Here is a 23,658-nt window from a genome sequence, read left to right on the forward strand (position 1 = left end):
AGCAAAGGGGAGGGGTGAGGCTTTGTGGGTATTCTCCGGATCCGGTTATTAATGCAGGTGCTGGTGGGTAGCAGGGCTCTGAATTACTCACACGTTTGCTTATTTGTTTTCCTTACGTCATCTCCCAAGGGTCTTCTAGATTAGAAAAGGAAAATCACAGGACAAAGGCCTGAGCTGCAGAGAGATGTCTGTGTCTGGGGTGGGGTGGGACAGTTGCACTTCCGGGAGCTCACGTCTGTCTGAGAGCCAGACAATTAGACCTCAGGCACTGCCCGCTCACTGCCGGAAATGGAATCAGCATTGTTCAACATGTGTTTTTTAATTACTCCCTCCCCCACTTCCTCTTTTGAGACAGGGTCTTGTGTAGCCCAGGCTGGCCTCCAACTCTGTATGTAGCTAAGCATGACTTGAACTTCTGATCCTCCTGCCTCCACCTCCTCAGTATGGGGTGGAATGGGATTACTGTCATGCACCACCTTCTCAGTGCCTTACAGATTAGGAAACTGAGGCAAAGTAAAGGTCTTTCCTCTGGCCACAACAGTAAGTGGCCAGCGGAGCCCAGGAAGCAGGGCCACTTCCTCCCAGGCTCTGGGAAAGGAAGAGGAAGGAACTAGTCTCCATGAGTGAGCACCTACTGTGTGCAGAAGGCTTTGTGCCCATGCTGCCTTGTGTATGTGTGCCTGGGCCACCAGACATGCGCCACCAGGCATGTGCCACTGACATGCGCCACTGGACATGCGCCACCGGACATGCGCCACTAGACATGTGCCACTGGACATGCAACACTGGACATGTGCCACTGGACATGTGCCACTGGACACGCAGTGGCTTCCTGTCCATCATTTCTTCACTCACAAGTGGCCAGTGTTGGTCTCCCTGACAACCTAGACACAGAGGAGATTTTTGCTCCCATCCTACAGATGAGCAAATGAAAACCCAGATTGGCTGGTTGATAACATGTGTACCTGTGCTGAGCAGAAGCCCCGCCCACTGCTGAGTTTCTTCAAGTCTACCTTGGCTCTAGGGCCACTGGGTGGTCGGTCAGCCATGGGTCTGGTTGACTTTTGGACTCCCAGTCTGGTACCACCTTTAGCCCACTGTGGGCCCTCAGAGCTTTCATGGCCTTCCCAGGCCTCAGTTTTCCGGTTTACATATTTGGGGAAGGATTGCAAAAGAGCTCTCAGGGGTTCTCACTCCAAGTGGGAACTTCAGGGCCATTTGTCTTTACCCAGGACCTTTGAAAGCCAGAGAGAACAAGTCTCTGATGGCTGATGGACAGACACTGCTATTGAGCCGATTCCGGGGCTGCCGCCATTCACCTGACTCACCCACATGCTGCTATTCACGCTCCTCAGTTCTGCTAAGACAGAGTTCGCACGCACACCGCATACGGTGCATGCACCCGTTTAAAGTGTGATTCGGTGCCCTCTGAGAGTCATAGAGGGCAAGAGAAGTGGCGCTTGCCACCAAGCCTGGCGACATGAGTCTGGTCATGCTCTTCTGCTCCCCATGGCGCTGCCAAGACCAGGATGCCTTTTGTGCCTGGGTTGCTCATGGTGAGCACTGACGTTCAAAAGGTGTTCTCTGCCTTCACGCTTGCTCTGTGGCACTTGCACACACAAAATAAATAAATGTAATTAAACAATTTTCAACCTCAGCTACATATGGAGTTTGAGGCTAGTCTAGGTTATATGAGACCATCAAAAATAAACACACCCCTCCTTGAGATAGGGTCTCTCTGTGTAGCCCTGGCTGACCTGGAACTCACTATGTAGACCAAGCTGGCCTAGCACTCACAGAGCTCTGGTTGCCTCTGCCTCCAGAGTGCTAGAATAAAGGGTGTGTGCCAGCACACATAGCAATTTTAGGACATCTCACCACCTAGAAGGAGATCCTGCTGCCCACAATCCCCACTCTCCCCATAAGCCCAGCCATCTCCCACTGGTCCACGCTCCTCTGTGCAGGCTGGCCTCTACGGACGGTTAGTGAGAACTGACTTATGCAATGTGTCTGGCACATTGCTTAGCGTCGCGTTTTCAAGGTTCATCCAGGTGCAGTATGAACCAGCACTTTCCCTTCATTTATGACAGAATAATGTTCTGTTTTCTGTATACACTACATTTCATGTATTTGTAAATAGGCATTGGGGTGGTGGTCTCCAGCTTTGGGATGCAGGAATTTGAAAACAGGCTTCATTTCTTTTATGTGTATATCCTAGAGCAAGTAGGGTTACGTTTAACCTTTAACCTCTCATGCATTATCTTCCCGAATTGCCTCAAGCACCCCACTATAGGAAGCAGCTCTGATGTGGTGTTTTGGGGGAATAATGCTGAGGCATAGCAGGACTGATGGGAAATGGGGCTGACAGATGCCTCCTCAGAGAAGTGACATTGTCGTTCAGCTTGCTACCTCTGCCTCCAAGTGTTAGCTTTGGGAAAGGGGAAAGAGCGTTGCAGCAGGGGCCAGGCAGTGGAAACAGCATGTGCAAAGGCCCAGAGGACAGCAAGGTCAGAACTCAGGCTAGACAGAGGTAGGGAGAGAGGGAAAGAGGAGGGCCAGTGAAGCCACCCACACACAGAGGCAGTGTCATCCAGAAGTACTTGTGAAGCCAGGAGAATGAGGAGGCCCGCCATTAGCTGGGATGGTATAGACCAATAGTCTCTGGGCAGCCTCCCTTATGCCAGCCAGGGCAGCTCTTCTGCCCCCCATGGCACTGCCAAGACCAGGATGCAGAAGACCGGGCAGGGTGGGGCCTGAGCAGAGCCAAGGTCAGGGAGGGACCCGCTGCCTGGCCCTGGGCAAGCCACGCCCCTCCTGTGCCCCTCAGGCCGCTGGGCTCTAAGGGCCAGTCTTCCTCTTAGCATGGAGACAATCCGCTTCTCAGACCCAACTGATCTTTTATGCATTTTTAATAAGCCAAGGTCAATGTTATCACCCAAAGTTGATGGCAATCTTTTCTCTACGTAGCTGATGTCTAAAAATATCCCCTCCTCAGGCCCGAGGTGTGGAATCTACCCCGGCTTTCTACAACTGGGTGTTCCTCTCTAGCTGGCTCAGCAGGGTGTTAAATAAGAATTCAGAAGAAAAAGGAAAACTAAACCTTTGGAGGTCAGATACATTTTGCAAACAAATTTCTGTCAAAGTCAAACAGGTTTCTTTCCCAAAGGACTTGTCAGAGACCTTGGTACACTAACGTGCACTGTGGATTGGGCTGTCTGGGGTGTCAGGGCACCACTGCATGTTTGACCAAAGAGGCTCAGGCGTGGCACCTTCTTTTACATGGATTTCTGACACCCTAGGTTCCTGGGGCCCAGTGTTCCCAAGAGAGAGAACCTACAATGCCAGCTAGTGCCTGCCACCCACCTCTGCGCCTTTGGAGGAGTGAGCTGGCTTCTCATGCTCTGCCCTTTAGGTCAGAGCTGCAGCGAGAGCTCACAGGGTGGAGCAGTGGCAGGAGGACAGTGTGTGTAAAACCACACAGGCTACATGCCTGTCTTTGTGTCTTTGCTGCTATGATAAACCACACTGACAAATTGGAGGAAGAAAAGGTTTCTCCTGACCCACAGTTCCTCAAAGTCAAGGCAGCCCCTAAAGCAACTGGGCACGTCACATCCACAGTCAGGAAGCAGAGAGAGATGAAGATTGCTACAGCTCAGCTTCTTCTCTCCAGGGTATCAGCCAGGGAATGGTGCCACCCATGGTGGGCAGGTCTTCTCACCTCAAACAGTGGGCAGGTCTTCCCACCTCAAACAGTGGGCAGGTCTTCCCACCTCAACTAATGCAATCAAGATGAACCCCATCCCACCCCACCCCCGTACACACACAGGCATACCTAGAGGCCCTGGGTGATTCTAGGTCCTCTCAGGTTGACAGTTGACATCACCGTCACAGTGTCTGCCCAAAGCCACCTAGGGAGGAAAAAATTTCTTTGGCTCATACTTCCAGGTTACAGTTCATCATTATGAGAAGTTCAAGCATGTGAAGTGAGGCTTTGTGATTTCACACAAGATTACCTCCCACCACAGGAGTCCAGCAGACTAACATAGCTTAACTAGCATCCTTATATAGTCTAGGCCCACCTGCCCAAGGAATGGTGTTGTCCTACCATAGACTGAGCCCTCCAATTAATATTATATTAATTAATATTCAGTACAAAACAGCTATGATATAGGCCAGTCTAATCCAGACCTTCTGAGGATTTGGACCAATGTGTCCCAATGTGTTCATGTTGCAAGATCATTTGGAGAAGTGTTGCCATATGCACCCTCTGCTCTGCCAAAGAGTGCGTCAGTGTGAACCTAGAGAGTCTAAAAAGCTGGGATGTGGCTCAGTGGATGGAGTGCTCACCTGGCATGCAGGAAGCCCTGGGTTCCATTCCCCTGCACTGTACAAACTGGGTAGTGATGCTGGCCTGTGACTGTAGCACTCTGGAGGTGGAGGAAGGATCAGAAGTTGGGGTCACCTTTAGCTACTTAGGGAGTTAGAGGCCTGGGATACACAAGACTATGTCTGGAGAGGAAAAACTGACAGAGAAGAAAACAGAAATCATTTGTAATCCTGCCCCTCCTTCCACTACTTGTCTTTCTTTTGGGCTTTAGGGTATAGGTTGTGTGTGTGTGTGTGTGTAATTTGGGTGGAGGTGAGACAGGGTATCACAATGTAGTTCAGGCTGACCTGAAACTCACTTCATAGCCCAGGCTGGCTTTAAACTTGTGCAATCCTCCTGCCTCAGTGCTGATTACAGGCATGCGCTCTCCACTGGGCTATATAGAACTGGGGGCTTCACTGTGAGCACTCTGGTGTCTTCCTTTGTCATAATCCATACTCTATCCTTGTGAACCCTGTGACCTCTGGAGTTGGGTTCTGGCTCCATGTCCTCATCTGTAAGAGGAAGGTGACAGTAGAGAGTAGAATGAGAGAGTTTGGGAACTTTTGCCCTCACATTTGGAATGGTCCTTGCAGCTGGAAATGGTCCTCGACATGTGCATTCATGACTGTAATATTCCATCACTTGAATGTATAGCACTTTAATTTCCAATGGAGTTGTGTTCTGATGGAGCCTCATCAACCGAACATCACAACCTAGTGTAGCCTACCTTAAACACATTCACAACATTCCCATTAATTAGCCGTGGTTGGATAGACTCGCCACATACACTAAGCGTATCTTATAACAAACCATCAAATAGCTGAAGTTTATTGAGTTCTGGATGAGAACTCAAATGGCCACCTGGGTATGCCTCTGCCCACTGTCAAGTCAAAAGACCGAGGGAGAAAACACCGTAAGTAGGGGCCTCCTGTTCCCTAAACTCTCTTACATATCAGGATGACGGGAATGCAGGAGGCCATGGGAGGCAAGCAGCCTGGACAGCCCAGCAGATAGTGGATATTTGGTGGGGTTTGCCTCCCACATCCCTGCCCCAGAAGGTGTCCCCCCGATGAGCCCTGTTCCTAGTGAGGGGGGACGCAAGGAAGAGAGAGGCAGAGATGAGAAGACATGATGAAGGGTCTGACCAGGCTGAAATTCCGAGGGGCATTAGCTGTACAGAGTGCGGACATGAGGAGGACGGGGTGATGGGCCTCCTGGGAGAATGTGAGGAGTGGGGTGTTGAAAACACGGAGCATCACTCAGCCCAGGCTGGCATAGGGAACGTGAGGAGAGGAAAAGATTCAGCAGACGTCTTCCCCAAGCCCGTGCTGAGCACAGACCCCAGGGCTGGGCATGCCGCTCCACAGATGCCAGCAATGGGACGATGCTGTCACCAGGTATGACGGGGACCCAAGATGCCTGCTGGTTTCCAGCCTTGGCTCTGGTGCCCAGAGCAGCCACTGTGCTGTAAAATGTCAACCAGCCCATTGTGCCCCAGTAAGGCACCCCCGACCACCACCATATGAGTCTTCTCTCCATCCCAGGAACCTCCTCATGCTCTTGCTCTTTCTAGAAGGCTCCCCCCTTCTAGACTGTCCTTCAGATTTGGGTTCAGAGATGTTCTTCCTGAGCCCTTTTCGGGTCCCCCAGACTAAGTCAGCAGCCCTTTGGGTAGAATTTCACACAACAGTTGGCAAGCATAACTGAAGAGCTGGACCCCGGCCCTTACTTACTCATCTTGCTGTTTATGGAGCAGGTTTGCAGACGGGCAGGAAGGCAGCCCCAGCTCCTAAGTACCCCTGTCCCTACAGTGCATGACAGGCTCACCATCTCACACTTCCGTAGTGTGGCTGTCACCACCGTGGGCACGCTTGTTAACTGAAGTCCAGCTTTTGCCAGGCTCCCTGGAATTCTGGCATGCCTCTGTCGCAGCATCTCAGGCCCAGTTTCTCTGTCCTAAAACACCCTGGGCATTGTTTGTCCTCCCGTCCTGCCCCCTCCCCTGGCACTGCCCACTCATCACTGGCCTTTTTTTTTTTTTTTTATCATTTCCTAGTTAACCCGGAGCCCATCAGAGCAGGGCACCCCATCTTCTTTGCCAACCACTTAACTCCCCAACTCAGAGCCAGCCACAGTACTGCTGCCCTAGAAATAGTTTTCCTTGCATATTTTAATAAAAATATGATTCCATTCAGCATACCAGTCGGCAATTTGCTTTTTCCAAATATTGACAGTTTATCTTGGGAGTCTGCCCATCTCAGGAAAAGTGAGGCTTTGTGCTCACATACACCTGCTTGCCTCCCCAACTCCCCACGAATTTTGTGGGTTTGGCTGGGTTTTCTGAGCAAAGACTCCATAGCCCTGGCTGACCTGAAACTTGAGATCCTCCTGCCTCAGCCTTCTGAACAGCAGGGGTGGCAGGTGTGCACCGTCCTGTGAGCCTCTCTGACTTTGGGCCGTGAAGAACTTCACATTGCCACCTCCCACACACACCCCCACACACAAAGAGAGCCTCCTGCTCCAGCACCCATCCGAGGGCTTCTTTTCTCCAGTGTCTCTCCTGTGAGGCCCTTCTCTCACCCAAAAGTCACTCTCAAGTGCATCCCGTAACTGCACTTGTAAATATTTCTGGATTTCTCTAGAAGACAGAGACTTTAAGAACCGCTGTTCTACAGCATCGTGACAGCGGCTATGTAGTGATATCATAAACACCCTTGGTATCAGTTGCCATGTGCCCTCTAGGTACACTCGGCCTGCATCTGAGTGTGTTTCCACCACAGCCCAGCCAGGTGCGCACTTGGCCCTGGACTGACAAGCCTTTGGGGCTCCCCCAGGGTTTGCTGGGGTCCCCTTCCTTTGTATCTGTCTTCACCCTCTGCCACCCATCATCGAGCAGCCAAGTGCATGCCTGCGCTGTGTGGGCTGCATTCTACTTGGTGGCATTCAGCGTGGAGCTCTGTCCTCAGCGTTTCTGGCCCAGATTTTGGTCTGATTCAAGTTCCACTCCAGTGGTGAATGATCTAGAAAGTTCCCTGTTTGTGTCATCTGTGTTCCGAGCTGTTATGGCTCAGTGCCTGAAACCTTCCATTCTTAGGGGTCCCCAGTTCTTTTTTTTTTTTTTCAGTTTTTTGAGACAGGGTTTCTCTGTGTAGATTTTGGAGCCTGTCCTGGAACTCACTCTGTAGCCCAGGCTGGCCTCAAACTCACAGAGATCCACCTGGCTCTGCCTCCCGAGTGCTGGGATTAAAGGCGTGCACCACCACCGCCCGGCTGGGGGTCCCAAGTTCTATCATGAAATGTTTCTATAAGAAGGAACATACCGGCCGGGCGTTGGTGGCGCACGCCTTTAATCCCAGCACTCGGGAGGCAGAGCCAGGCGGATCTCTGTGAGTTCGAGGCCAGCCTGGGCTACCAAGTGAGCTCCAGGAAAGGCGCAAAGCTACACAGAAAAACCCTGTCTCGAAAAACCAAAAAAAAAAAAAAAAAAAAAAAAAGAAGAAGGAACATACCCTCATTGACGTTAGGTTACCCTGAGGTAGAGCTTATGGAGGCCAGGCAGAATCCATGCTTATTGCTTCCCTTTATTTACCAGTTTGCACAATGATGAGCTGCCTATGAATATTTGAATAAATGGTGAATAATACATGTGTGGGTGACTTGACAGGGCTGAGGAGCTGAGGTTCTTTCTGTCGCCCTCAAGTGCCTGGGTCTTCTGTATCCTTCAGCCAGGACTCTGCATGGACAGGAGTGGCTGGGGCTCACAACCTGTCACCTGTCTACCCACCTCAGTTAAGAGCCAAGGTGGGCATGGAGATGTGGCTTAGCGGGTTGAGGGTTCCCCGTGTGTGCGCAAAGCCTTGGGTTCAGTCTCCAGCACACACACACACACACACACACACACACACACACACACACACACACACGGATTGTGGGGCTGGAATGCAGAGATGGTGCAGCCTGGAAAGGCAGCTGTACCCAAACTTGGTGATGACCCAGTGTCATCCCAGGCTCCACATATTGGAAGGGAGAACCATCTCCAAAAAGTTATTCTCTGTCTTTCATGCCCATGCCGTGACACACACGCTCACACACACTGGATTAATTTAACTTTTAAAAATGGATGTGCTAGCCAATACCTATACTCCTAGCTCTTGGGGGGTGGATATGGGAAGATCAGAAGTTCAAGGTCTACCTTGGCTATATAGCTAATTCAAGGCCAGCCTGGGCTATGTGAGATGCTCTCTCAAAAAAAAATAATAAAAAATAAGCCTGGTGGTAGTGGTGGTGCATGCCTTTAATCCCAGCACTCAGGAGGCAGAGACAGGAGGATCTCTGAGTTCAAGGCCAGCTTGGTCTACAGAGCTAGTTCCAGGACAACCAGGGCTACACAGAGAAACCCTGTCTCAAAAAAAATTAATTAACCAATTAATATAAAAAGGAGTTAAGCTGGTCAGATTGCTGAAACGTCTGGCACAAGGGAGCCTCTCGCCACCCAAAAGCAGAGTCCAGGAATCCGCAGAGGGCAGCCAGAGCCAACCTCAGGGGGTCCAGAGCACCCCTGGCTGGGAAAGGTCTCCAAACCACGGGAGTGGGCGTCTGCCCTCTTTGTCCTGGAGGAGAGTCTGAGTGTGCGATGAACCACTGGCCTCCAGGGTCCCTTCCAGGACAGCCCAGCACAGTCCTGGCCACTCCTGCTCCTGTGCCTTCGCCAGAGGCCAAGTGACCTGCCTGGGAGCTCGCTGACCTCCCCCATCCTCTGGTCTCCTCAGGTGCAAGTGCAACCTGCATGCCAACCTGTGCACGGTGCGCGAGGGCAGCCTGCAGTGCGAGTGTGAACACAACACCACAGGCCCCGACTGTGGCAAGTGCAAGAAGAACTTCCGTACCCGGGCCTGGCGAGCTGGCTCCTACCTGCCGCTGCCCCACGGCTCTCCCAACGCCTGTACGTATGCAGCCAACCCAGTGGTGGTCCTCATCCTGGGCCCCAGGACTGTGGCTCACGTGTGCACTTACATGCACATGCACACACGCGCGCACACACAGAGGAAGGGTAGCTGGCGTGGGTACACACACATGTTGACACCCCCCCCCCCCCCGCCCCGCTGCCTTCCTCCATGTCTTCTAGGCTGTACTGCCAGCACCAGTTACAGTTAGGCCAACCCAACTTGGGCTTCTCAGCATCTTGCCACCCTTCTCCACTCTGAGAGCAGGGCAGGAGACCCCATGGAGGTGCAGGATGGGAGTTACAGGTGAAAGCCCCTAACAATGAGTGCTTATGGGGTGTACGCAGCACGTCACATGGTGCTCCTGGCACTGCACCCCGAGCCCTGCTGCCAGCAAGCGCTAACTTTCACGTTTTGCAGAAGTGCCCTTTGAGACGCTTGTCTGAGCCCCGCTCTCAGCCCAGCCTTGTTCCCGCTTCACTCAGCTATCGAGGGAAGCTGAGAGAGTTTCCCCCACATACGTCTGCACCATGAGCACCCTTTGAGGGGCCCTCGTGCATGGGGGACCCCAGAACAGGCTTCATGAAATCACAGCTCCCGCAGGTCTCTGGGATGCAAACAGAGGTGAGCCTAGGCTGGCTGCTCAGACCCTGGATACATGAAATGCACCAAATGACCTGCTTCAGATTGAGGCTGCACCAGGACCAGTTGCCACACGTGGCTTCCCTGAGCCCTTACAATACCATGGCAGTGCCATGCCTACCCCCCACCCCCCAGATGAGCTCCCAGAGGCCCAGCCAGCCCAGTGCCCTCCTGGTTCCACACCCAGTCCCAGCCAACGTGGGACCCAGGGACAAAGCCAGGGTCCACATAGTTCCCAAACCACATGTCCCATCTGGCACCCTCCCTCGCCCCTAAAAGATTCATGTGGCTTTAGACTGATCAAAGCTGAAGGCTGCAGCAGGCAGACGGTGACAGGCGTGGCGTGCGTGGGCTCAGCCAGCACCGTGACAAGCCTTTGAAGGGGTGACTCTCCAGGCACCGCGAGGCACTCAGGGGTCTTCAAAGGCACAGAGGGGGCTTGGTGGGCTGCTGGCCTGATCCTGATCCGGCTCCCTCCTCCTGGGGGCCTCTCCTCATCTCTTTGTCTCCTGAGCCTCCCTTTAGTCCTTGTTGCGGCTTCTCACTGGTGGGCTGTCCCCTCCATCTGTCCTACCGCCGTCCCCCACCCCCATCACTTCCTCACCTGCCACCTGTCACCTCCACCATCATGGACCAAGACTTCTACCTGCAGATCACCTAAGGGGCCACTGTCCCCATGTCCTACCAAACAGACACACAGACCCCAGGGTGGCTGTTGTATGTCTTATCTCTTCCCTGCTTTGGGAACCGTCCCCTGCCTCACCCCTGCTTCCCCGTCTACCTCCTCGCTGGGACCTCCTCTTTACAATCACAGGGAGCACCCCCTCCGAGGTGTCCACCTACTTCAAAGCCTTGGGAGTGAAACCCTAAGTTGTCAGTGCCCCCAAATACAAGGCCCCTGTGAGATCACCCTACCCTCTCCCTCTTCACTCCCTATCCCCAAAGCTAAAGTCTTCTGCATCCAGTCTCTTGGGACTGGATTGTCCCCCTGTAGGCCTGTGCCTTTCTCACCCTCAGGACCAAAGTCTGAGGTCACCTTGCCTCTGCACCCCACTTCTAGCATCTACGAGTCCTCGCTCAGCCCCCACACTCGCAAGCTCTTGCGGCCCTCATGCACGTGGTACCTGGAGGTGTGTGTAGGTAAAGACTGGAGCAGGGACCAGGAGGACCACATGCCCCATGTGGCCCACTGTCCCCACCGCAGGTCCCTTCTCAGGACCCACTAGGGAAAAGCCGTGGCGGGCTCCTTCCTTTTGTGACCGTAACCGTTCTACTCAGGGATGGTGACGTCACTGCTTCAACCAGCCCCAGGCTTCCTTCCCCACAGAGGCACAGAACAGAGAGGCCTGATCCAGCCTCTCGCACTGCCGTGTCTCCCAGCAGGCCACACCTCCTATTCCCTGTTGCTATCTCTGTCCATGAGGACATGATCCTGCCTTAGGGATCCTGAAAGTTGGGACTAAACAGGAGGAGATGCTGGCCACAGTGTCCTGGGGAAGAAACGGTCCACAGTGTTCCTTCTGGACTAAAAGCGGCCTTCAGACAGTCAGTGCTGAGAGTCCCATAGGTGTGAGGCCAGAGGCTGCCCCTGTGGTCTGGCAGATTCTCAGGCCCTCTAAGTCTCCTTCTCTTTAGTAGGCCTTGTGTCTGACACTGTTACCCTCTTGTGCCCCTACAGGTGCTGCTGCGGGCTCCGCCTTTGGCAGTAAGTATGCCGCACTCCGTACCAGACTGGGGCTGGAGAGTGGCCATGAAGGGGCCCGGCCTCTGTTCCCCACGGCATCTCAACACACCCATCTGCTTCTCCGCCTCTCACCCCGGGTCTCCTAGGAGCTCTCTCATGCTGCTTTGGAAGAAGGACAGGGCCTCTGTGCATTCGTGGTCCCCCGGCCCCTGTTCTTCCACACTCCATTCTGTCCTTTGTACACAGCCGGGAATAGGGGGCCTTCCCTAGCGGCGGTGTCTGTCCTCTGAGCCTGACCACTTGGTACCTCCGCCAGGCAGTCTCCACAGCTGGCCTGCTCTGCCGTAAAGCTGGAGGGAGCAAGCTCTGATCCCAGTGCTTCGGAAGTCTAGGGTGTGTCGGGCTGGGGAGGGCATCTGCAGGAGTCAGGTGTCTTAGAAGTCCCAAGAAGGGTGGCGGCGTCTGATGGGGTGGCTGCCAACTCCCACCCACATGGTCCTCCTAAGTGTTTAGTGGAGCCAGGTGGCTGTGCAAAGCAGGGCACTGTAGCATCTCATTTAAACATTGCAAACTCGGCCCCTGCCCCCAAAGACCTACGTACTCCAAGAGTCAGCAGGAAAAGGCTTGTCCTTGTCAAACTGTGGCAGACCCCGAGCTTCAAGGATGTTCCCAAGGACTTCATCACCCTCCATCATGTTTCTGTGGGGACACATCCTGCCTGACTGTCCTGCCTCAGCCAGACTGACCCCTATCTGGGATGCTAGTGGGCAGAAGGAAACTGACCTCTGCAGGCATCACCGGTATTTGGCCCCAACATCAAAGCAAGTGAAGACTTCCCCAGGATGCCCCTACTCCATCCTTTCTTGCTTTCTCCGTGTCTTGCCAGGTACCAGCAGGTCCAGCAAAGACCCTGCCCACAAAGTCCCTATGGCCCCTGAGGCCACAAGGAGGGGCCCTATCACTTCTAACCCCTCCACATCTACCATCCAAGTCCCTACAGTAGTCCCCAGCACCCCACAGCCCACAGGTAGGTATGAGAATACACCCAGGGATGCCCTCTCCCTGTCTTCTTTCCCGCCTCACCCAGAGAAGAGCAGACACTTGCTTGCCTCTTAGAGTAGAAACTGTTAGCATCCTAGCCCCATTAAAGCACTGACTGAGGGGGTCCCCAGGCCATCTCAGGAAACTGTCCCAGTCAGGGGTCCTAGACAAGGCAACCATTGATGCTCCTAGAACAATCTTTCCTGTTCCTCCAAGCATTGTAAAGAAGGGTCCAGAGGCCAGTGTAGCCAAGGAGACAGGGGACCTTCTGGGAGAGTGCCCAGGGCAGCAAGTCCACCCAAATAGTCAGTCAGAGATGGTACCTTGTCACTCAGACATGTTTTGTCGTCCATCGATGGAGCTAACTCAGGCTCTGTCCCTACCTGGCTATCTCCTAGGTCCTCTGTCCAGGTGCTGGCCAGTGGGGAGAACAGAGCCCAATTAGTGAGGGAGATCAGTGCAGAAGGAACCTTGCGAGGAACCAGACTCCTAAACATTTGTGAGCAGAGACAAGCCCAGGCCACCTTCCTGCCTCACAGCTGGGACCACAGGGGCAGCTACACGTGGACCTGCCCACTAGAGACTTGGGTGACTGTCTGCCCTCCAAAGCAGGATTTGTGCATCCAAGTGGCGTGGGATCCTGGTGTGGCCCTCTGGACTCATGTGGGAAAATCTTGCCAGGTCTAGTCCACTGCAGATGCTGGGAATCTAAAAAGATTCCTCCTCCCAGAGGGTACCAGCAAGATAGTGGCCAAGTAACCTTCTTCTAGATCCAGTAGCATATCCCTCCCCCAACCCCTCAGGGAGACATGGTGGGGGCTTCTTGTTCCTTGGACCTTTCTTCTCTCTCATCCATTGCCCCTGCCTAGACACTCCTTGCCCCTGGCAGGTGACATCTGAGGACAGAGATCCCTCCAGCCGCTGGGAATCAACCCCACACTCTAGGTTGTCCATTGACAGCCTTGAGAAAGTCACCTCACCAGGACCACACCACAGCTCCCTCTGAGCCCCTCTCTGTGGGGACTGGACCAGGAGATGAAGAAGACTTTCAGAGGAAACCTCCTGATGCCAGGAACCTCTCTGAGGTGGAGGGATCCGGGCTTGGAGGCCTAGCTGTCTCCGGAGACCTTTGTACTTTGTTGAGCCTGTGATGGACAGAGGGGAGCAAAAATATCCAGGAAAGGGTGGGTGCTTTGTCTGCCACTGACCAGTGGTCCCCAGGCAGGGGGTGGGGGGAACAGGCACTGGCTGTCAGGTACCTAGGGACCTTGCACCCACTTGGAAGCTGTGTAGGACAGACTGAAGTTGGAAGTTAAATGTGAGAAGACAGGGAGCCCAGCGAGGCCGCTCTAGAAGGATGGGGTCTGGGTTGTAAGAAGGACGGGGTCTGGGTTGTAAGAAGTATGGGGTCTGGGTTGTAAGAAGGATGGGGTCTGGGTTGTAAGAAGGACGGGGTCTGGGTTGTAAGAGTCCTCCTGGAGCACATGGCTGGCTGACTTCAGGATTTTGCTAGTGAGCAGGAGGCATACCCATCCTCCAGACTGCAATAGCAAACTCCCAGTGAGTGTCAGATTTACATTCTGAGCCCTGTGCTGGATGGCTGAGCATTAAGGGGAGGAGGTGGCTTCAAGGTAACAGCCAGCAGCCTGCACCTTCTCATCTAGGACATCCTTAGTTCCTGCGTGGCCACTGAAGCCTGTACCCAGAGTCTCTGGAACACTTGGCACACCTTCGGTCTGCATGCCAATTGCATTCAGGTGTCTGGCTGGCTACACAGTGCTCTCTTGCTAGTCTCACTTGGGGAGGGGATTGAGGCTTGGGAAGAAGGCCCTGCAGCTATGGCCTGCACATTATACCTCAATAAAGCTGGGTTGATTTTTTTTTTTTTAACCAAAAGGAGAAACAGCTTCCCAGGGTCCCAGGAAACACACAAGCCAAGCTGGAGCACCAGGCTGACTCCATTCACTCCCCGTCTCTTCTACCACATGGGACTACTGCCCTGAAGTCTCAGGTGCTTGGAAGTGGTCCATCCGTTAAGACCTCACTAGCAAGGGTTCTTGATCCCAAAGGACCTTTGGCACAGAACACAGGGCACCTGAGCACGTCCCAGAAAAACCCAGGCAGAAACTTTCTCTTCCTGGACCCAGCACCTTCCACCAGGTTCTCAGACCTCTGTGGCTACAGCCCAGCTGGGCCTTGAAACCTGAGCCCCAGATGTCTCTCTCCTGCCAATGTCAAGCTGTCTGGAAGGCAGCTCTGTACTGGAAGCCAGGCTGAAGCGCCTAATCCTTCCCAGCCTCCTCGTGGGGGTGGGGGGAGCCAAGCTCAGAAGCAAGATGCCTTCGGGGTGGATTTACCAGGGCTCTAATTAAGCCCTTGCCAATTTGGGTCCTGCGGCCTTGTCTCTTCACTGAATACCATATTAATGTCAATTTGATGTCCAAAGGCTCCAGGCTCCCAGCTGGGAATCTCCCGCCGTTTTTAACTGTTAGAATTTCTTTTTCTTTCTCCATCAACCACCATGGGTAATCCATTTCCAAAAGGGAAGGCATCAGCTCCCCCTGTCTACCCCCCTCCCCACACCCCCGCAACACACACAACCTTCTCCCAGTTCTGTCCTTGGAATCTGGCAGTGACTGCTGCCTGTACGCCTTGCTTTGTGTCCAGCTCTGGGAACGGAATGTTGGGGGTGGAGGAGTTGGTGACCCATGATGAGGTCCCCTAATCCTCAAGCCAAGGATCAGAAGGTGGAAGGACAGTGACCAGAAAGGCGAGTTAGACATCGGAGGACACTCTGGGGAACCTTCTAGAATCTTTCTCAATGACACTGTCCTCCAGCACTTCATTAGCCTGAGGTTTCACACACAGGACTTGTTCTGATTGGCCCTTAAGTTGTAACAGAAACCACACAGAGAGGGAAGAGTCTTTGAAGGCTGTGCCCCAGTGAAGGAAGGACTATGGAAGCCCACAGAGCCTCAGGCATGGGGGCCTCCTCTCGTCAGGCTTCCAGCGTGTGCACTCCTCTGCAGGCCGCAGTAGCATAGACGCTGCCTCTCTAGTGGATTTGGAGCCAGGTCCTTTGGCCAATGTAGACAGAGCCTGTAGTCTCGCTTCTTACAGGGGCTTCTGGGAGGGTGGGGGCATCATCCCTCACATGACTTGATTTCTTCTCTTCTTCCTCTCAAGGGCCGACCAAGCCACCTGCTGTCACCCCCCTTGGGGACAGCTCCCTCTGGCCCCAAGTGTCCACCAGAGCGGAAGGTATGGGGGCAGGGCCTATGCCAGGCCTGAGACCCTGGAAGCTCCATCTTAGGCCCTTAGACCCCTCCCTCTGTAGTAGGGGTAGCGGGCTTATATGGTGGGCCTCGGGTAGGAGGGGACCCCAAGAACTAAAAGAAGTGGGAGAGAGACCTGCAGAGTCAAAGCAACGAGGTAAGGGCCTGGTAGCTGCCCTCACCCTCACTCCCAACTCTGTCCGCAGTGGAAGCCGGGAGGCAATGTCTCTAAACCTTCTCCAAGGGCTTCAGAGTACGCAGAAGGAACCCCGCCTCTCCGTCCTCACGATGTGGGTCACAGGGTACCTGGGCAGCTGGCAGGGCTCGGAGTGGGATGTCTGTGAATAAATATAGGTGGCAGGAGAAGCCCAAGCAAAGACTTAGCCTGACAGTGGACAGCGCCAGTTCATGAGGGTGTGAGCCATGTACACGTCCGCCAGGGCCAGGTCAGCTGCAGGGGAACACCCGGGAGAGGGCTCATCTGTAGTCATATGCGGACGTTCAGGAGCTAGCTTCTCTTGGAGAAGGAAGGTTGTCCTCAGTTGCCCCCAGATGACCTGTTGTCAGTCCTATTGTTCTTGCCCCATCCCATCAAACACCTCAGGCGCCCCCCCAGCCCCAGGGATGAATGAGCCAGGCTTTGAGCGCCCTCTGCTGGCAATTTACTGCACAACTCGGGAGGGTTGGAGCTTTCGCTTCTAGCAACCTAGAGGTCCTTCAAGCAACAATCCTCTCTAGTGATGAATACACTAGTCATCTCCTGCTCCAGCCCCACTGAAAAGCCAGAAAGTCCTAGAAGGAAGCACAGAGACTGTTTCTCTGAGATAGTAGCATGCTCACCTCTAAGAATGGGGCTAGGTGCCGGGCGGTGGTGGAGCACGCCTTTAATCCCAGCACTCGGGAGGCAGAGGCAGGCGGATCTCTGTGAGTTCGAGGCCAGCCTGGTCTCCAAAGCGAGTTCCAGGAAAGGCGCAAAGCTACACAGAGAAACCCTGTCTCGAAAAAGCAAAAAAAAAAAAAAAAAAAAAAAAAAAATGGGGCTAGGCATTGACGGAATTCCGGGCAAGGGAAGGCTGCCTACAGTCTTGGCTTAATGACACTTAATGACATCCAAGGACAGCAAAGGACCCACCCTAGCTGGAACAGAAAGATGTCCTCAGAAGGGAAGAAGATGGAGTCTTAAAACTGTTTAAGACTATTTATTTTATGTGTATGAGTGTTTTGCTTATACATATGTATGTGCACTATATATGTGCCTGGTGCCCATGGAGGGCAGAAGAGGGTGGTGGAGCCTCCAGAACTCTGTAACTGGAGCTACAGACAGTTAAGAGCTGACACATGGGTGTTGAGAACTGAATTTATGCCCTCTACAAGAGCAACAAGTGCTCTTAACCACTGAGCCATCTCTCCAGCCCCGATAAGTATTTAATGCCAGGTTTAGACTCAGAATTTGATGACCAGGGGAGTTCGGGGGACAGAGGGAGAGAGCAGAAGGGCAGTGACATTTGCTTTCAATCATCCAAATATCTCTCAGTGACAGCAAATGCCTTAGTACAGGGTGGGGGGGGTAGGAGAGGGGGAAGGTATTTGAGGATTGGTCCAGCGGATGGGTAAGTGTCCTGGGGGACCAGAGGCAGCGGGTATGTACTCATCGCCACAAGGCTTCAACCTGCGACTCTGAGAAGAATCTCACTCCACACCTGAGGACCCCGTGGTCTCTCCCTGCCTCAAATGTGAACAGTTGAAAGGGTTGCCTGGTGCCAGCCTGAGGAGGCACTCACAAGTCTTGGTCTCCTTGGGTGCAAATGGCCTGCCCTGGTGGATGGACCATGGCAGGTGTAAGCACTTGTTTCTCGTCTCTCTAAGCTGTGGCTATCTCGGCTGCTGTCCCCTCTCAAGCCAAGGGCTCCACACTTTTCCAGCTCAAGCCCAGATCTCCTCAAGTGATACCCATTGAAGAATTTCAAGGTAAGATGACCTGGACCTGGCCTCCCACCTCCTCCCCAGTTCACTGGAGAAAAACAAGGCAGGACAGAGCTAGTTGGTGCCAACTCAGAGAACCCTCCCAGAATAGCTGGGTCAAGGTTAAGCAGCTCCGGCCCCAAGGGAGCTGAAAGCAGGGATGAGTCAGAAGCCAACTCCAGCACAGTGGGCAGGCACATGGCAGGGGAAGCAGCCGCCACAAATAGCCTGACCTGGCTCCCCTGGGAGGTGTGGCCCAGGGGCTTGTCTTGGTTGGAGTGGAATCTGGGACACTCAGGTCACTGGCAATGCTCTTTGGGGGCATTTGGAGGATGCCTCACCTCCTCTATGTCTCTGGAGGGCCCAGGTGAGGGGACAGGTCAGGCAGACCCATGGGTCAGGAGACCCACCACTCTCCTAGATGTATCTCAAAGGCATTTCTCCAGGGTCTCCTGTGTCTTTAACCATATGGGGACCAGATCAGTACCTGTTCATCACAGAGAGGGAGCTGCCAGGCGGTGGTGCACATACCTTTAATTCTAGCATTCAGGAGGCAGAGGCAGGCAGATCTCTGTGAGTTCAAGGCTAGCCTGGTCTACAGAGCTAGTTCCAGGATAGCCAGTGCTACACAGAGAAACCTTGTCTCAGTAAACAAAAAGAGAAATAGAAGGGGTTAGGACTGAAGTCCTCTAGGGACAGTGGCTCGGATGGTGGCCAGCTTTCATGTTCAATGGCATGGGGGTATTGAGTCCCTTAGAAGGGACCCATAATAATGAGCCATCCTGCAGAAGGGAAAGTGACCCTCCACATTATCACCTCTGCCACCCCAGCTCCTAGGAGCCCTGACCCAGGCAGTCATGGGAGTAGAATTTGGAAAATCAACCTAAGAACTACAAGTGAGCCAGGTGGTGATGGTGCATGCCCTTAATCCTAGCACTGGGGAGGCAGAGGCAGGTGGGTCTCTGTGAGTTTGAGGCCAGCCTGGTCTACACAGTGAGTTCCAGGACAGCCAAGATCATTACACCACAGAGAAGCCCTGTCTCAGGAAAAAAAGAAAAGAAATGCGTGAGGCAGGCTGGAGAGGTGGCTTGGCTGGAAGAGCGCTTGGCTGGGTACACAGGAATAAACCCTGGGCTGGAGTCCCAGCACAGAACTAACTGGATATGGAGTTGTCGACCAGTAACCTCAGGAGGTGGAGGTAGGAAGGTCAGGAGTTCAAGGTCATCCATCATAGCTACATATTGAGTTCAAAGTCAGCCTGAACTACATCAGGCCCTGTCTCAAAACCAAAAATACTTGGAGGCATTGTGAATGGTCCCACAATGGCTCAGAGGTAGCTTCCCTTGGTTTGAACTAAGCAAGGAGATTCAAAAGCTGGGCTGGGACCAGAAGAAGCCAGGGGATAGTGCTCAGAGTCTTGCTGAAACTAGCACTACTGTGCCCATCAAGCTTGTTGGGAGTTCTGGCTAGTAAGAAGGGGTCCCACAGGGACTTCCAGGACAGGGACAGCAGCCAGTTTCCCTCTTCCAAAGCAGCATGGGAGGAAGGTTCTGCCCCATTCCATCATGTCCACATTTGTGGATGACTCTATTCATCCATGGGTCTTTGAGGGGACTATGGAAAACATGGAACTCTGGCACTGCCCTCTGCAAATTCGGGCTGCAGCACGACCCTACCCCCTTGCATGAGTCAACTGCTAATCAGCCCCAGCCCACGGGTATCCTTCAGACAGCACTTTGCTCTGACCAGTCAGGTGTTAGCATGCCCTAGCCTCCCCAACCCCCTGTCCACAGGCCTCCTGGGGACTCAAAGCTGGCAGAGGCAGCTTTATCACATCCTGACCTGGAGCCCCTTCCCGACCCTTCTCCCAAAGATGCCTCCCCCAACCTTCCCTATATATATTCTTGGGTGTGTCCTTCTCTGTGTGCCTCGGTTTCCCCCAAATGCTCACTGACCACTGGTGTGTCTCTCCCTTGGCTGGTCCAGACTGTGAGTGCTACGGCCACTCCAACCGCTGCAGCTACATCGACTTCCTGAACGTGGTGACGTGCGTCAGCTGCAAACACAACACTCGGGGTCAGCACTGCCAGCACTGCCGTCTGGGTTACTACCGCAACGGCTCTGCCGAGCTGGACGACGAGAACGTCTGCATTGGTAAGCGCCGGCTGCAGGGGGCGGGGTCTCGAGACCCCGGGGAGGAGTCACCCGGGCGGGGAAGGACAGACACTCCAGGGGGAGGACCTCTTCCTCTGAGCATCTTTGGGGACAGAAGCCCTTTGATCTGCTGCTGTGACCCCCAACTCTGCATGGGCACTGGAATCAACGAGCACTAGTTAGAGTGAAGGCTTGCTGTGCACATTTGGCCCGTCCTGTCCTCTCGGGGCTCCTCAGAAAGCTGGGGGATGGGCTAGGTGAGTGGTTTCTCTCTTCTGTTGCTGACACTGTCCTTCGCATCTTCAGAGGCAGCCTCCTAGAGCTGTGCCTGCCGTCCTAGGACCCACTCTTCCTTCAGTGCTCTGTTCCAGCACTGGATTTCCTGTAGAGAAGTCCCACGGTGCTCCTTGGGCCTGGACAGGGGACAGACCCTAAAAGCCAAACCCATATCCCCCAACTGACACCCAGTAGCTTAGAAGGGCTGTCAGGACTGCCTGGCTCCTGGCCTGGCTCCAGCGGGGGCCAGGCCTCAGGCCTGCGAGCTGCTGCTCCCAGCCAGCAGCCAGCAGGACCACTGCCCATCCCCCACCGCAGCACCACCTGGCCCGCTCACTTGCAAAGCCTGAGCTGTCGCTCTGCATCACGGCTGAGGCCTTCAGATAATTCCATCAGCTCTAAAGTGATCAAACAGAATTGTGTTGCCAGTGTCACACAGGGCCAGCTGCAGGGACAGGGCAGGGCCTCTGGATCTGATTAGAGGTGCCCCTTTTCCTTGTCTGTCTGTGTCCCCATCTCAGGCCAAGCACTGGGCTTCAAGGACTGGGGGTCAGGGGCACACAGACCCTACACACAGTCACACACACACACACACACACACACACACACACACACACACACTCCCCCTCCCCCCAAACCAGCTAGGGCAGGCTGAGAGTAGAGGTACGCCTCTCGCTGCTCTTCCTCTGGCCTTGGGGGGGGGGGGGTAACACACACAAGACAGCCTCCTGAACAGACACCTGTCACCTGTCACCCTCTTAGTTTGGGATTGTAAAGAATCAGCCCCTTTCAGCTGTCCAGAGAGGGGGATGGGACTGGTCCAGGTCCCACAGTGGGACGAGGAAAAGGGTGTTGGATGCCACGTGGATGCCCCAGCAGTACGTCCCCACTGCAGCCCAGCCACGAGCTCTCTTGTAGGGAGCATGGCCAGGGAGCGCAGAGACCCAGATAAGAGATATACAAACAAGGGGTATAAAGGTTGGGCCTGGGGCAGGACTCATTTGAAGGTGCGCACAGGCCTTTCTGACGCACGTGCCCCATGAACTTGTCCCGTCTCCCCCCCCCCTCCCCGCCCCCCCAGAATGTAACTGTAACCAGATCGGCTCTGTGCACGACCGGTGCAACGAGACAGGCTTCTGTGAATGCCGAGAGGGCGCGGTGGGGCCCAAGTGCGACGATTGCCTTCCCACGCACTACTGGCGCCAGGGATGCTACCGTGAGTAGACAGACCAGCCCCTGAGGGTGGGGCCTTCAGGCTGGGGGAGGGGGTCCAGCGTGGTGGGAGGGGCCTACGTGGGTCTACTGCAGCCTGGGGTGGGCTTCTAGCAAGTGGCTGCAACAGGAAGGGCCTGATGCAACCTGGAGGAGTTCAAAGTGGGTGGGTGGGTGGGGCTCAAGTGGGTATTGTCAGGTCCTCAGTGGGCGGAGTCCGTGGCAAGTGGGAGCCTGCAAGGAGGGGAGCTGGGGGCTTGAAGGGGAGCTGGCTGGAGTTGGCTGAGGGCGCTGCAGTTTGCGCTAAAGAAATGAAGGCTTGGGAGACCCAAGGGACATAGTTTGGGAGAGCGCTCCAGGAACCTCCGGTCGAGTAGGCAAGGCTCTGGAGGCAGACAGCCGATGCTCCTGGTGAGCCGCGCCACTGCCCGGGAGGAACTGGGAAAAGTAGGGCTCACAGAAGGAAGACAGGCAGGGGCTGGGTCCCACCGAGCAGGGGATGTTTCTCACGGTGTGCGTCCTAAGCATCGCGAGCCCCACTCGGGCACGGGGGAGGGGGACCCAGCTGCCCATTGCAGAAGCTCAGTCCCTCCCCACAGCGGCCTCAACTGTCCCCTCCGGCCCGCAGCCAACGTGTGCGACGACGACCAGCTGCTCTGCCTGAACGGCGGCACCTGCCTGCAGAACCAGCGCTGCACCTGCCCGCCCGGCTACACCGGCGTGCGCTGCGAGCAGCCCCGCTGCGACCTCGCTGAGGACGGCGGCCCGGACTGTGACCGCGCGCCCGGCACCGCCCCGCGCCCCGACACCCTGCTCGGATGCCTGCTGCTGCTCGGGCTAGCCGTCCGCCTGGGCTGCTGAGTCCGCTCTAGGGGTCCGGGGGTCCCGGGCCCGGCGGCGACACGGGTGCGGCCGAGCTCCTCCCAGGTGCTACTCGCAGAGTCCTCCCGCCCTCCCTGCTCCGCCCGCGCTCACCAGCCCCGCCCGGCACTGTCCTCGCCGCCCACAGGGGGCGCTGTGGAGCCCTGGCCCGGCGGACTGAGATTTTCAGTTTTTTTTCCTTTTTATGACCCAACGTCCCTATCATTTTTTCCTTTTTCCCTTGTTTCTTTCTTTGCTTTCTTCTTCTTCTTCTTCTTCTTCTTCTTCTTCTTCTTCTTCTTCTTCTTCTTCTTCTTCTTCTTCTTCTTCTTCTTCTTCTTCTTCTTCTTCTTCTCTTCTTCTTTCCTTCCTTCCTCCCCCTCTACCTCGTCCTCCTCTCTCTTCCACTTCTTTCTCCTCCCCCTCCTCCTTCTTTCTTTTGCTGGCGGTGAGACAGGGACCGGGAAGAAACGCTGCTCACCCCAACACCCGCAGGTCCTGCCACCCCACACACAGAACTCTTGCGCACACCCCAGCGCCTGTTCCTGACTGGCACCACCAGCCAGCGGACCTGGAACTCCAGTTGCCTACAATTCTAGTCGCTGACTTGATTCTCTTTTGTATCTTTTTTTTTTTTTTTTTTTTTTTTTTTGCACTCACCAGACCCCAGGCCCCCAAGGAGGCCTGGAGACAGAGGAACTCACTGTCTGAGGGAGGGCTAGGACAAAGGGCAGGGAGGGGCGGAAACCTTGTTTTCTAGAGAACTATTTTGTTTGTATCACTGTCCCGTGTGCGGAGGGACTCAGGTGGGAGCTGGTCACTGAGGGTGGCTGATGGTGTACAAGCCCACAGTAAAGGGAGTTCACAGCTGCCTCCGCCCTCTTGCTTTCTGTGTTGACAGGCACTCCCGAAGGTTTGGATAAAGAGAGGAACCCACACACACAAAAAAAAAACTTTAAAGAAACAATTCCCTACTGGGGCCACTCTTTCCTAATCTGTCCTCTCCTGGTATTTCCCCCACTCCCCACCCCACCCACCCCCACCCACCTACCGCCAATTCACCTTCGGCCAGGCTGCTGGCCACCACCTGGTAGGTACTTTTCCAAACAAAGGTGCCCCTTTTCCTACAGCTCCCCCCAAATTCAGAGCATCTGCTATGGAAGCCCCAGGGAGGTAACTCGGGGCATTCTCAGAGGCTGAACCCCGTGCTGATTGGTGGCTCACTTCTGTTACTCCCAG

At 54.5% G+C, this 23,658-nt stretch overlaps 1 protein-coding gene across 10 annotated transcripts in view; it reads left to right on the plus strand.

The window, feature by feature from the left end:
- Positions 1–22,676, plus strand: part of Ntng2 (netrin G2) — a 63,545-nt gene extending 40,869 nt beyond the window's left edge. For 7 of the 10 annotated variants that reach the window (XM_028883307.2, XM_028883308.2, XM_028883312.2 and 4 more), the window contains 5 exons: positions 9,139–9,311; positions 11,633–11,659; positions 19,903–20,070; positions 21,428–21,562; positions 22,187–22,676. In XM_028883307.2, coding sequence (XP_028739140.1) covers positions 9,139–9,311; positions 11,633–11,659; positions 19,903–20,070; positions 21,428–21,562; positions 22,187–22,419 — 736 coding nt within the window. In that variant the 3' untranslated portion in view covers positions 22,420–22,676. Of the gene's footprint in view, positions 1–9,138; positions 9,312–11,632; positions 11,660–12,524; positions 15,997–17,820; positions 17,923–19,902; positions 20,071–21,427; positions 21,563–22,157 lie in introns of those variants that run through there. The other 3 variants (XM_028883314.2, XM_037204618.1, XM_037204619.1) reach the window with 3 other exon arrangements.
- The last annotated feature ends 982 nt before the right edge of the window (positions 22,677–23,658 follow it).

This window comes from Peromyscus leucopus, chromosome 4 (genome assembly GCF_004664715.2).
Source record: "Peromyscus leucopus breed LL Stock chromosome 4, UCI_PerLeu_2.1, whole genome shotgun sequence".
Classification (NCBI taxonomy): domain Eukaryota; kingdom Metazoa; phylum Chordata; class Mammalia; order Rodentia; family Cricetidae; genus Peromyscus; species Peromyscus leucopus.